This window comes from Strix uralensis, chromosome 2 (assembly GCF_047716275.1).
Source record: "Strix uralensis isolate ZFMK-TIS-50842 chromosome 2, bStrUra1, whole genome shotgun sequence".
In the NCBI taxonomy this organism is placed as follows: domain Eukaryota; kingdom Metazoa; phylum Chordata; class Aves; order Strigiformes; family Strigidae; genus Strix; species Strix uralensis.
Window position 1 is genome coordinate 112,663,076 of NC_133973.1, and position 15,118 is coordinate 112,678,193.

The 15,118-nt window shown below is 41.8% G+C and overlaps 1 protein-coding gene across 12 annotated transcripts in view; it reads left to right on the forward strand.

Annotated features, from left to right (window-relative positions):
- The window catches only part of STARD13 (StAR related lipid transfer domain containing 13), a 306,520-nt gene that overhangs the window by 271,294 nt on the left and 20,108 nt on the right, over positions 1-15,118 (forward strand). For all 12 annotated transcript variants that reach the window (XR_012627686.1, XM_074859839.1, XM_074859837.1 and 9 more), the window contains 3 exons: positions 6,717-6,780; positions 11,855-13,233; positions 14,644-14,817. Coding sequence is in view for 11 of the 12 variants with exons in the window: in XM_074859839.1 (XP_074715940.1) it covers positions 6,717-6,780; positions 11,855-13,233; positions 14,644-14,817 (1,617 nt within the window). In the remaining variant the exon portion in view is untranslated. The remainder of the gene's footprint in view (positions 1-6,716; positions 6,781-11,854; positions 13,234-14,643; positions 14,818-15,118) is intronic.

Below are 15,118 nucleotides of genomic sequence, written 5' to 3' on the forward strand. Positions count from 1 at the left end.
CAGAAGATGTGGTTTTCATGCTGCTGTGATTCCCTTGGTACTCTCCTTTTGGCACACGAGTGGGACCAGAACCCCACATTACTACAGCTGCTACAACTAATCACTGGTTTGGCCCTCCCAGAGGGCTTGTCTTTGCTGTTTATCTAGCTTTTTATACTCCGCCTGTGATGAATATACTGTATTGCATTGCTCAAGTATTGTCCCCCAGGACTCAAGAGGAACAATTCTGTGGTAGTTTTGCAAAACCACGCTGCAGAGGCATTGTTCCCCTCTTCTTTCACCTATGCTCAAGCTGGGTTCTGCTCCTCTGCTCTTCAGTAAGGACAAAGGAGCATCTGGCCCCTAACCAAGCAGGCTTCATTACATGTTACGGAAACTTTCACGACACCAACATCAAGATAACTGGACAAAACTCTATTTCCCCTTCTGCAACTGTGGCTAAAGTCATCAGATAGTGTATGCTGTTCCACTGCACATCGTACTGTGCATTGCAGGGATTAATGAGTCTGTGAGTGAGGACTCCAGAAAAGGTTTCTGAGAATCATAGAAACTGAAGTTACTTCAGTCATGTTCACCAGGCATCCCACACCTACACAGCTAAATGGGAACAACTCATCTCTTGCTCCTCTGGCCTCTCTGTAGACTCACAAATACACCTACAGTTACACTAGGTTGATATTTTTATGAGGGTTTCTTTGTGAGCTGAACAGCTAGAAACTTTTTTTTTCCTTTTATTAAAAGATGAGGTTTTGGAAAATAAACTAGCAGATGCATAGATGCACTCATGTGACAAAATGCTTCATATTAGACTAAAGTGATACTACTGAGACCTGTAGTACATAGACACAGACCTTTTCAAACTATTTTATTCAAAGATAAAGGGTTTTATGACTGTCTAGTAATTTTTTCTGTAATGATTTTATTCAGAAGACACCACCTGTTGGCTTTAATTTTTGTTGGGAGTTTTTAAACAGTTTAGATCTGAAAAGGGAATAACACTTCATATATGAGTCAGGTATAAATACAAATATTATGTACAGGTTATGTTTTCAGATTGCAGACATTTAATTTGCTGTAACTCAGCAGCTCCAAACCTTTAGCTGAGAGTGAACCATAAAAAGCAATTGTGCCAAATATCAAGATTCAGGTTCATCAGAAACAGTAAACAATGTCAGCCACTACCCCCAGTACCAGCTTTGTTATTGTATTAGCTATCAAACCAACACCTTCCAAGTTTTCCAGTGTACTGGAAATCCTCACAGCTTGGCTGACCACTGTGGCTGATTTTCTGCCCTTGCTTTGCTCTGTGGTGGTGTTACAAGGTGCATGCCAGTGGATCATCTGAGTGCCCCAGGCTATGATGCACTTTCATGAAACAGAAAGCTAAATAAAAGGTTGGTTATTATTTCTGTATGCACCAATTCCCAGGTTGGGAGCCAAACTTCCATTCTTCAAACACGCAAAACTGCCCTCGAAGCTATGCATGACCAAGCCTTCACACTGACTAATAGTGCATTCAGCCCGTAGTACTGAACAAAATAGGTTTCTCATTTTTATTTGGAGGATAATTTTAAAGCTGGAATGCCAGAGAGGATAATCAGTTTGAGCAGAGTTTTAGCTCTGAATGGTAGTGGTTCTAGCATAAACACTGAATTTCTCTGCTCTTGTGGGTTGATATCAGACTCTCAATCCCCTTTTATAATCAGTTTTCTTATGGCATTGCAGTATACAAGATGACATGAGGCACAGATGCAGAGGAACCTTTTCAGTTTTTAAGGCAGCTGGTAGTATTTTAGTCAGAAAGCCTAAGACTCTCTGTTGTAAAAGATTTCAGTGACCTTTCTGAGATATTCTAACACTCCTGCTGTTTACAATATCATTTTAAAATTTGGCAGAGTAAAGACCAAATTTGAGGCCTTTGGGCTAGAGGCGTATCTATCAAGAGATTCCACTCAGATTTTATTGAGTAACGAACAATAGAAAATTGCCATGCAATCTGCAGGCAAATGCTGTCAGCCTGCCAAAATAATAATTGGGCATGAAAATTTTATAGCTGGATCTCTGTGTCGTTTCCAAAATAGCAGCAACCAAATCTGCTCTGGGAACTTTTGTGGCCGCTGTGATAAGAGGGTGAGAAGGAAAAGCCAAGCTATGTTGTACTTTTCGTATTTACATAAATACAGTGACTAAGAATATAAAGAACAAGTATGTAACAGTCTGATACATAGGCCTCTAAACCAAGCTCTTAAAATTTGTAACTGTGCAAAGCAGCCAGCAGCCTTTTTTCCCATAGCTATTGTCTCTTAGATAGCTTGTAAATAACCCAAAGGTCTCTGTACATAGGATATTCTGCCATTAGAGTTTTGAAATTATGACTGTATAGTCAGTACTGTCTGCTGAGTTATATTGCTCCATGTGCTGTTAGGAGATGGATAGCTCTCCACATGTAGTACAGAAATCCCCTGCTCTGAAGTCAGTAGAATGGCTCCCATTGACCTCAAGGAGAGTTGACTCACCTCATGTGAGCATGCAACCTATAACTCACTCAGTTGCAGCCATGATAAAAAGTGATAGGACTGGAAAACAGATTATTCTCTTGACTCACAAAACTGGTGGAGCAGGGACATGTCAGAGTGAGCTTCGCACACCAGCCCTGACAGTACTGGAAGGACCCTTATTTAGTGTTCAGACCTCAGCAGAGCCCAGCACAAGGAGCTGGATGTCCTCGTCCCAAATTCCACAGCACCAGAAGAAGCCAGCTAGGGGCATGTGTATGCAGCACCTAAACTTGACTAGGAGTAATAATAAAACAAAGAAATAGTATCATGTTTCCCTCAGAGAGGAGTTTACAGAACTGTATAATGTGTTTGCCTGGTCTTACAACTGTAAGAGAGGACATTTGCACATCTGTCAAGGTAGGACACAGTGTGCTGTCCGTGCTACCCCTCCCCATGGTGACTCCTCCTGCATCACCGGCCGGTGCCCCTGGCTGCGTTCCCCACCAGCTGCTTGGAAGCAGCTGCAGAACAAGTCCAGGGGAATGCATGGAGCTCCAAGTCACTTCAAAGTTGTCTTCCTATTATCTGGATGGTTCTTCAAGCAGGACAACAGGTCCCTCACAAGGTTTTCCTAATTGAATCCTGCATTGCTACAAGCTTGTATTTACTTGTAAACACTGCTTGGTGCTGTACAGGGTGCGAAAGTCAGAGATTTCCTGCTTCTGAAGAACTTCCATCATGAGGGTTAATAATTACAGCACTGGGGTTGGAATTCAGATTGTAAATACCTGTGTCCATTGCTGTCTTAGATCTCCCAAGATGTCTCAGACATCTCTGTGGGCTAGCTGCAATTAATTAGTATTGTTTCAAGGGACACTTTTCAACATGGAGATGATGTTTCACCATAGAGATAAGTGTTAAACCATAGAAGTAGTGTTTACCTGTGATGGGCTGGAGAAGAAATAAAATTAACATCAGTGAAGCACTTGCTGTAGTAAATATTTGGAGGCTTCCCCTGAACATTGCAGAGCTTTCCAGACAAGCATTCAGATGTATCCTAGATGATTTGGCTTTTATATAGCCACCTGTCTTGTGTTTATTTAATGTGTTTTTTCCCACCTTTTCTTAAGTCCAGATCTTGTGTTTTGTTAACATTACAAACAGGCAGCCTTTTCCCATGTTTTTAAGCAGTGACATGAAAGCGTAGTGCATCTATCACTTTGACTGGGACATTGGTGACAGCCTTCTGTAGCCAGAGACTTTTATTTTTTGTTCTTTGAAAGATTTGCTGAGGACTTGGCTGTCAGTCATCTAACGACTTCAAGCAGATGAGAAAAGGCAAAAGAAGTTGAAACAGACTGGCTTTGATTTGAGTTGTTAAGTACCAGGCAAGCTCACAAATATGATCATTAGTTCTTTAATTTCACTGGCAAATCTTTCCACAGCACTGGAAGAGCCCCAGAGAGCATGCTGATGTTTTGTAGATGGGTGAATTTAAAACCTGAGGTTGAGCCCCTGGCACCCAGTAAAAGGTAGTTTTGTTTTTGATGGAGCAAGTTCTTCATAGTAAAAGCCAGGTTAGAAAGCAGCCAGGATGATGGTGTGGCTTCCCAAGCCTCCAGTTTAAGTAACCATACTCACTTTCATAGAGATGACCTCTCTGTCCCTGCTGAAACGATCTCGCTCTTGGATGCTGTTAGTGGGAAGGCGATGGCTTTGGATGGTCTTGTTGGTTTGATCATGTGCTTTCTGCACCTTTCCGTGCTGAAGAAGCAGCCCTTCCTGATACAAATGCCATAACACTTTCTGCTGTCGGCTGGACATGCACACCAAGTACCTGGGTGCAGACAGGGCAAAGGGTACATCAAGGGCTGTTGCTTCCTTGTCTTGCTGCTCCTGAAGTGCATGGCTTGCTCCTTGGTTTTTAGAAGGCAAGTGACACCATAGTGAATGGAAGGAGCACTGGTCCCTGTACTTAAAATGTGTTTTTCTACATCTTCTCCTTAACAACTGCAACTAGGTAGTAAGTATAGAGGTTTTTTATAAGCTGGTGAGGAAGCAGTTGCCGAGATCACCTGCCAGGGACTGCTGTGGAGACAGCCCTCTTTCTCAGGAGAGTTTCTTCAGTGCCTGCTCTTGTGGAGGCAAGGCAGATGGAGTCAATGGCTTGGTTTTCAGAGTTGATGAGCAGCTTGAGAGGAGACAATGGTTTCTCAGGATTTCTGAGCCTCTGGGTGTGAATTTAGCTGATGCCTATCTCCTGGTCAGCCTTGCAGAACACGTTTAGGTCAAGGAAGCAGGGAGAACTTCTCCATCTCTGGTCTGGCAGCTCACCATGTAAAGGTGTGAGGACACAGCAGCAGCTTGATTCAGATATGCAGCTATGAGCACTTAGGTGGCACACAGCGCCATGTCAGTGAGGAGGTGTGGCTACCAACCTGTCCCTTCAGCACAGGCCAGCTAATGCCTGTCCTGGTGCAGGGACTCCAGTCTGAGCCTCTGGTTCACCCCTCAGAGGAAGCCATCTCCAAGGATATAAAGTTGGGCTGGAATCATTTGAAAATCTGTTTGTGCCTCTGTATATATGCAATTGATTTAGATACATACATTTAAAAATTTTGCACTCAAAAGAAGTGCTGAACGTTATTCAGCCCTGAGCCCCCAAGAAAATGCAACTTTGGGTTGAAAAATTCCATGTTTGGGCAAAAGATGAGCTTTGCAATGATAGATGTAATGCCGGAAGAGGATTTGTGGGCAGAAGGATGAAGATATAGCTACAGAGCCACAAAGCCTGAAATTTATTTCAAGAATATTACTATCATACATGTGGAGTGTGCTTGTGCATGCATTATACTCACATCAATATGATGAGCACAGGACTTTTCTGATACGGCACAATAGGTTTATTGGCTTGACCTAGGGAGGAGTATTTTATCTACAAATGAGCAGGTGGTATTTTGCGAAGGAATTTTTTTTTTAAGCAAGATCCACATTTGGTGGGCTGGTTCTTTATTAGTGGTGGCAATTTGAAAGGATTTCTGATATTAGAAGTTCCAGGGAGGAATATGTTCATTAATACTATAATGTTCTTATGGTATGTGAGAGATTATATTATTGATGTGATACTTTTTTTCATGTGTCCTTGTAACTTATCACGTACATTACAAATGTTATCAGTTCTGGAGATTTGCAGCCTCTTCCTGAGACTCAGAAGCAACAGGGGCAGTTCTTGCTGCAAAGATACAGGAGATGCAGGCAGCCTACAGAAGATTGTTGTGGGCACACGGCACTCTCACTCTGCCTCTTTTTATTTTGAAATTCAGCCCTAAATCTGGAAAGTGTTCAAAGTCAAACAAAGACCGAGCCTTTTAAAAGGTGGATGGTTTCATGAATTGGGACCTTTAAGTATAAATAAAAGCTAATCAATTATGATTAGCATGGTAGGTTCTCTATTGAAAGAGCATGTTTTCTTGTCCTCTGACTGTCTCTGTACATAGCCACACACACACACACACATTCACTTTCCATCTCTATCAGATTGTCATTTCAACCTACTGTCATCATGGGATAGCCTTGGATTTAAGGAGAGAAGCCTTACAGAGTCCCTGGTAATATCATTATGAACATGGTCAAAAATAACTTAAAATATTTATTTAAAAATGTTAGAGTTGTTACATGTTGAGTGTCTGTAACTAATTTGTCTATAACATCCACAGGTATGGGAAAGGAACGAAATTTGGCTGTGGAGAAATATTTAACTAACTGCTAAAAGTTATTCTTTATGTCAGCTTTTTAAAGGAGGTGCCAACTGCCTAAAGTGAGGAACTGCATCTTTTTCTTTTGACTTTTACCAGTGCTTTGAAATCCCCATTTTAGACCAATTATGTTATGGTTCTGCAGAAGACAACTTGCCTCCTTCTCTTGTCATTTCCTCAACCATCAGAGGTCTTTGTTTATACCTGTTTCCTTTGCTGAGTCCTTAAATGTCTATGAATTAGAAAGCAATGTATAAAACCTGGCTATCAAGTAACGTGAAGCTAAGATTCCCTTTTACGCAGTGGTCTTATAGCCTGGAATAGTATGACCAGTATCATTTCTAAAGCCTGTTGTATGCAATTGGCACCCTACAGACAGATAAGAGAAAAGCTTTTGAACTTATGAAAAGTCATGCCCTTTAATCAGAGGCTGCTAATCTTTTGAATTTGCTTTGCCCTGTAGACGACTGAACACACTGAACAAGTGCGCCTCAATGAAACTCGATGTGAACTTCCAAAGAAAAAAGGTAAGGAAACTTCATGAAATGTGCTGGCTTTGCCCTGGCTTTTGTGATAAGACCTCCTCAATTTAGCCTTTAAGTCAGTAATGCTCTTAAAAGTAAGTTAAGTGTATTTGACTTTGAACATGTGTGTCAGCATTATCTGGATGTGAATTGCTGAATCTTGAAATTATAAATAAATTAGAAAAAAAATGTGACTAATACAGCAGGAAGAATGCTACATGTGTTAAAAGGGCACACACAGTACTTAAAACTATATGTATGTGCAGTTCATGTTAGCGGGTAAAAGACAGTGCGTTTTCATTAGGCTGGCTCGTTTGCCAATGTCATGTGAGTACACAATGGAAAATACTGCTCAGAAAAAATGGAAGCTGCTCGGACGAAAACAATAGCTTTTCTTTATTTCTTGTACTGACTTATTCCCAGTTAAGAATATGAAAATAAACTGTCATCCTTACAAGCTCCTATGTAACATGGGAATTATTTGAGCTTAAAGGGTTTCAGCAAGGACTGCAGAAACTGCCTATCGATTTTGAGAGTTTTGTAACATGTCCAGCGTTAACTGTTGAATGTTTAGTTTTCTGGTCACAAATTCCCCCAGGCCCTTCAGTAGCGTACAATGGTAGTTGTCAACTCTGAGAAATCTTAGTGTCTGTTTTTCCTTCCTTAGTGTTTGTCTAATACTTTTTAAAAACTGCCTCTGAGAGTTGCATTTTTGGTGTCTTTGCAGATTCAGTCTATTCATACTCTGTTCACTGTTTGAGGGAGCTTGAACAAAGAGTGGTTTTAATGTCTGTTGACACGGAGCTCTTGTTCTTCTGTGTACGTAGCCTCTTTAGCTTGCATTTTATCTGTTTGCTGGAGCCATGAGGACCTCTTCTCTTCACTGCTTCAGACCTGATGGGTTTTTCTTGTCTTCAATAAGTGCCAACATGTTCCACACCAAACATTCACATCACACCTAAGAGAGGGAACAGTAAAATCTCTTCACTACACAATAAATTCATGATTTGGGCAGGTAGGCGCTATAGGAAGAGGCTGGGGTCCTTCAGCAAAAACTAACTCAGTAGACTGTGTCATTGATCTTCTTGGAGCAATGTCTGGTTTGCACCCATGAACTCATGTACTTGTGTTCAAGCAGAGATACTGGAGCTGCACAACAGACAGAATTACAAAAAGCAACATAAAGGTGAACACTAATTGTCCTCTGGAAATTTGTTTAGTTCCTGTCCTTCTCTTCAACAAGTGTTTTGGGTTTGGTATGAGATTTGTATGCTTGCTTGCATGCTTGCTTGCTTCTTTAAATGTCTGATTATGTTGGGTTAAAAAAAGGAGGATTTTCTTGTTTTCTTTGATTTTTCATTAATTCTTACTGCCACTCCTCCCTGTTCTGAATGGATTGAAGCCCTTAGCTGCTCTTCTTGTAGATGACCATTAATTGGCTATGGAAGTGAGACTGCCCCACTTGGTACTTTTTCAGCTTCTGCTAGTTGGGTCCATACCTGCATGAGGCCAGGGAGAAGCAAAGCACAGAAAAATGTAGAGAAACAGGGCACGAAGGAGATCTGGTATGACAGATACAGAGCAACTGAAAGTAGAAGAGAATGTGGGCTAGAGAAGAAGAGGGAGGAGAGACTGCTGACAGAAGGAAATTTAAATGCAAGTGTAAAAGCTGGAAATTGGGTCTGGAATTGAACACTGAACCAAGTAAACTTTTTTGCTGTAGATAATGCCTTTCCTAATAGTATCTATGGTGATCTGAACAATGAAATGCAAAATCAGCTTGCTTTGAAGGTTCAGCATAACAGGTTTGCACAGGACTAGCGCAGCTGCTTGAATGATTCATCAAAATACGGCCAAGTGAGCTGCCAGGCAAGGCTACCATGAAAGCCAGCACGGCATGAGTGTTCTACATCGCCCGCTCTCCCACCCAAACCATTCACACTGTGGGCTGCTCTCTTCCCCTTGTCTTCACTGAGATTCATACAGAAATCCTCGTGTATGTGTTGCAAATATGTCTGTAAGCGATTTGGACAGACAGAGATTAGCCTTTGGATTAACTGCCTTCTGCAGCTGTCGATTTATGAGAATTCCTGCCCCCAGTTGGAAAAATGTGGCAGAATTCCACCGCAAATAAACCCACTTTTTGCCTTTTGTTAGCATCCCTCTCTATCTCAGGCAAGTACACCCTCAGTCAAAAAGCTGTACTATTTTAAATCAACTGTGACAAATCTGTGAATCAAAACCTCTTTCTCTTTGGCAAATGTTATCAGTCACTCCTCAAGAAACTTGCCCTTTCTCATCTTCCCAAACATAATGGTATTAAATGGACTTTTGAATATGCTCCAAAGCCGTGCACTTGATTTCACCCTAGGTCAGCAGAAGTATACAGTCACTGCTCAAAGATGTCTGCTCTGCCTGTGTAAAATGAAACATTGCTTTCAGACCTACTCTTGATCCTCTGTCCCCATAGCTGGTGACATGTCAATTGGCAAAGTGCTCTCTGCATTTTTTGGGGGACAGTCTCATTTGTCAGGGCACTCTGATATCTAACAAGAACAGTGGGTCATTCAGGATGTTCGTGGCTTCCAGAATTTCTACTGATTCCATCAAAAGAAAAGCACATTATGTCACAGGACTCACAGTGCAGCTGAATTTGGAGTGAGTCACCATGGTAGCATTTCAGTATCCAGATATTTCATTTGTCTGATTTTGCTTCTGATGAAACACAAGTATGTGTTACCAATTAAAAAAAACAACAGAACTAAACCTTTTTTTAATTGAACTGCAAATTTTGACACAGAAAACACTCTGTATTTTCTGAGTCGTTCTTGGCAGAATGTAATCCTATCTTTGTTGTGGATAGAGGCAGAACTTGTTTACTACCAATATCCATGTCTGTTCATCTCTACTTTCTCAAGATCTCAAAGTGACTTTCCTCTAAAAATTATTCAAAGTATATTCACCACTGACTTTATGTTTATTTCTGTCTCCTACTCTGTGCTCTCCTCTTGGTGTTTCTCACAATGTCTCTACCATTTTGGCTAGTTTAATCGATTCCAGCTTGTAGAAAATACAGGCCAAATCCTGTCAGTTCATACAGTAATGTCAGTGCAGCCACAGGGATTTGTGTCAGCCAAGAATCTTCTTTAAGGTCCCTTTGGCATATTGGGATGTACAACAAATAAAAAAATATTTTTATCCTATTGGCTAGTGCGACCAATGCTTCAGCACTGGTATGCTTTGTAGATATAATTACTGCTACTAAATATTTAAAAGTACATACCCTTGTGGTTTTTAAAATATCCACTTTGTGGCACTGCTAAGACCAGAATAGATGGATTTTTAAGTGTCTGAGTCTGTGCAGTCCTTCTCTCTGTATATGAATACAGCAAACTGTAGAACTAAAATGAAAGTAGAGCTGTGTGATATGCTATTTCTTCCTTGCAGACAAAATGGCCAAAGCACTATTAGCCTTTTCTAGCCCCTTTCCTGACACTTCACTAGCTGCTTGATTTTTTTCTCTAGCTAGCCACAGAACTAAGATCTCCATTCAATCCTGTGAATTAACATCAGCTGCAGGAGCACTGCACACCTCAACGTTAACAGATAAAAGAGGAATGACTAAACCCAGAATTTCATAGCTATATTTTATTTTATGGTTTAGACATGATCTAAAACATCTGGCAGACTTGAAGTGATAAACTGGCAAAAGCTTATGGCATTAGTGAGACTTGGCATGCTACTGATCGCAATCTCCATCTTTTGAGGTTTTGCATTATTTAAGGTTTTGGGCATTCTTGTAAAATTTGGTTTACATTTTTCAGTTACACAGGCCAGCAGAGATCTAGTCAGAGATGGGAGATAACTTTACCATCAAAACTTCATAGAAAAATACTTCTAATAATAGACTTTTAAAATGAGAATTTTTCCAGTCCCAAAATAGTCCTTCTGGTTTAGCACCTCATTTTAGTCTGACAGCCTGTCATATTTTAGTGCCTTCACACTGCTTCCAAGAATGTGAAGAGCTGTTTGGATGTCATGTAGGTGAAGTTAGTTTGTTCTGCTTTAAAACAAATGTACAAGAATAATGCAGTATAAGCCCGGTTCAAAGTCAGGGGAAGGATACTCATTAGCAACTGTGGGCTTCGCACCCTTAGAGAACAGCAAGTTTGACACTGACTGTGCACCTCATGCTGAAGATGTACCTTTTCTGATTGAGCAAACAGATGAGAAAAATATCATAGGGAGAGCTTTTTTATCCAAAATTTTTTCAAGGCGCATGTTGTCTGCATTGCAGAGTAGCTCCTGGAGCTGCCTAAACAAGCACGACTCCACATGCTCCAGGCTGAGGGATGAGACCAGGAAGGGCTGTGGGGCTGCTGCTGCCTCAGGAGAGGTCGGGGGAAGCCAGAGACAGTGGGGCAGTCTGGAGGTCATCAAAGTTGGGGGTGCCTCTCATGGCAAATGCAATGAAGATAGTGGTTGCCACTGTATGAAAGCTCACCTCAACTGTAGATGATACCCCATCCAGGACTGAGCCTGGCTGCTCCTCCTCCCCACACCTCTATGGCTGCCTTTGCTACCTTCCTTTGCCTGTGCTCAGACCCACCCTAAGCACTGGATATTTACTGTCTTGGTTTCTTAAATGGCTCACTTCATTGCTGTAGTATGCAGCTATTTCCCAGTCTTTACCATTTGTATCGTAACACCATCCCTGCAAGTCAGGATCCCCCTACTTGGACCTTTCAAAACCCTTTTTTTTCTAAACAGTCACTATGGGCATCAGTTCTACTCAGGCAAATCTGGCCCCCCAGAAACCAAGAGGCACTGATGGGACTCATGATCTCCCTAAGGTAGAGCAGGCTTTTATTCCTTACTTGTTAAGGTGCTCGCTGCAGTCATTTAATTTACAATTAAATGAAAGAGGCTGTTATGAGAGGACTGATGATCAATCTTTCATAAACTAGGTTCAGGGAGACTTTACCACCTGTTGCTCACATGGAGCAGCACAATCACATTAATTCAAATAATGAGTAAAAGCACCTGCTTTTAACATGTGCCACTTGCTGTTTTCCAGAGTGAAGATTCAGATGAAGAAGACCTCTGTGCTATCAGTAATAAATGGACTTTCCAAAGGACCAGCAGACGATGGTCTCGGGTGGACGACATTGATGCTTTGCTTCACCGATCAGACAGACATGGATCTTCTGGGGACATTAAAATGAAAAATACAACAAGCAGCGAGAGTGTCCTTACAGATCTGAGTGAACCTGAGGTCTCATCTATTCACAGTGAGAGCAGTGGGGGAAGTGATAACAGGAGTCAATCTGGCATCAGCAGCACTGCCAGGGAGACCTGTGACTGCTCTGGCCAGCATGATGTAGGAAGCACACTGCTGCAAGACTCCACTGTGATAAACACCACCCTGTCCCCCAAGGACAACCTGAAGAATGAGAAACCAACACGAACCAAAGCAAAAACTTTTCTAAAACGCATGGAGACACTAAAAGCAAAAAGTGTGCATGGAAAACCAAAAGGCTCAGGAAGAACTGGTCCTTTAGAGATAAGTGGACCTGTTCTTCAGTATGAGCCAAAATCCTTGAAAGACATGCACTGTGTACAGATTGTCAATGGCGATCTCCAAAACTTAGGACAAGAGTCAGTCAAGAGAGGACTTTCCTTTTCTGCCAAATCTGGCAGTGACAGCAGTCCGTCTGAAAACAGCAGCAGTGGGGTGAGCACACCATGTTTGAAGGAACGTAAATGCCATGAAGCAAACAAGAGAGGTGGGATGTACCTGGAGGACCTAGATGTTCTGGCAGGAACGGCCTTACGGCAAGTGGTGGACCAAAACCGCAAAAATGAATTTCATTCCCAAGAGAACTTGGTTGTGCATATTCCTAAGGATCACAAACCGGGGACCTTCCCAAAGGCACTTTCTATTGAAAGCCTCTCACCTACAGACAACAGTAACAGTGTAAACTGGAGGACAGGCAGTATCTCTTTGGGAAAACAGAACTGCTCTACTCCAAAAGAGTCTGGATTGATGGCTTGCTGTCCTAAAGAGAGCAGAATTAGTATTTATGACAATGTGCCAGGTTCCCACTTGTATGCTAGTACTGGGGACCTCCTGGACTTAGAGAAAGATGTCCTTTTTCCTCATTTAGATGACATTTTGCAACATGTCAATGGACTCCAGGAGGTGGTAGATGGCTGGTCAAAGAATGTGTTGCCAGGTCTGCCAGTTGATGATGTATCAGTCAGGGAATCTCCATCATTGCCTTTCCAGTCGCCCACACAGATCACTCTTGATTTTGAAGGAAACTCTGTCTCTGATGGCCGGACCACACCAAGTGACATGGACAGAGATGGAACATCCCTGAATGAATCCGAAGCCACTGGTGTTAGGGACAGGAGAGACTCTGGGGTGGGAGCATCACTCACAAGGCCAAGCAGGTAGGTAGAAAACTTTTGTACACAAATCCATAGACTGTGAAATGTGATATAATGAAGAAGAGGTGCTCAGCCTGGAAATCAGAAGGGGCAGGGTACCATTACAGTTGTACTCATCCTGTATGGGGATGGGGACTTCCTAGGGAAGGGTGGGACTTTGGGAGAAGGGACATCCTTCCATGGAAATGCTTATGTGGAATCAATGGAGAATTGGCTTAATGGAGCAGACTAAGGCTTTTTTTCTCTCTTGATCCACTGATTACATAGTAGGACCCTCTGTATGTTGTGGTATGTATTTTCAATTTGTCTTCTAAGTTATGCACCCCGGTATTTATGCATCAATGGCCTTGTACACTTTTTTAATGTACTGGTCTGCTTTAAAAAAGTGTCCCTTTGTGGTCAAAGAGAATTTCACTACCCTGTCTCAGTCCCTTACATGATGGGATGAAATGATGGTATACAATTAACTTCTTAATAAAAGTGAAAAGCGGGATTTTGTTAATAGTTTGCAGACCTGTTTTAAGTCAGAGGGATGAGTATCTGTTGAGCCAAGGAAAGGCCTTTGTGGATCTGTACTGCTTTGTGTAGGGTGGCTTTGTACATGCAAAAGCAGTGAGAAAATACCTGGTATTTTCTGATCTGCTGTCAGTCTTGTCATATTCTCACAGAGGATTCTGCGGTGCCATGGTTTACTGCTGCCCATGCTTGCTCACCACCATCACAAGCAAGTGAACTCGAGGAAACTACTGAGTAAATAAGCAGTGCCAAAATTTTTAGGATTTGAGCCAGAATCCATGTTTAGCAAAACAAGAAACTGAAATGAGTTTTCTTCTGATATATCCAGTATATAGAGAAAGTGCATTGGAGTAAAGAGAAGATGTGAGTGGCTCAATAGCTTGGTGGTTACAGCTCTTGCCAAGGAGACACAGGGTTCAATCCCTTCTCCCAAAAATCCTTCAGTATTTAATAATAAGAGATATTTAGAGAACCCCGTCTCCAAATACCTTGGTGGTCAGGCCAGTCCCCTGGGAGGTGAGGGACCAGGCATCAAATCCCAGTTCTGAGTCAGGGAGAGAACATTTGAGTCTGGATCTCCCACATCCTGTTGGAAATGTGTGGGCTAAAGGGCACAGCAGGCAGCACTGCTTCCCTGAGTCCATGGATGGGACCCACACCCACTTGTGAATTTAACATTAAAAAATCAAAGCTTGGGCATTTCCAAAATTAAAGAGATTGAGCAAATTGTTTTATTTGCCTCCAAGCTACATTTTCTTTCAGTTGACAAGCCATAATCTGTGTGTGTATATGTTTATATATGTTTTGTGTATTGCCCAGCCCCATCTCACAGTATACCATCTTCTTCTGCCCAGTTAAAGCAGTTGCCTGATTTTTCTATTGTTTCTTTTGCTAAAGGCGATTGCGGTGGCATAGTTTCCAAATCTCTCATCGCCTGAGCCACTCCATCGCATCACTTCACATCAGCAATCAGTCAGCAGCCCAACTGAATCTACTGCAAAAATTCTCTCTGCTTCGTCTTACTGCCATCATGGAAAAATACTCCATGTCAAACAAACATGGCTGGACCTGGTAAGTACCATTGATAACTGAAAAAGAGATATTTTTAGAAGAAAATAGTTTCTATTACTGTGATAGTAAATTCAGCAAATGCAACTAGAATTTGAACTACAAACCGTAGAATTTGAAACTGTCCCCTTTAATCCATTGCTGCCCAGTGACTCGGTGGCAAAGTCAGAAATAGATCCTGGAGATCTGACTTCATTCCTGTTCTCTAACAGAGAGACAACCCCAACCTCACCAACAACACTCCAGTTCCAGAAAAATAAACAGAAGTAGGAGAGAGTGATTAAAAGTAGGAAATGTTTACAGT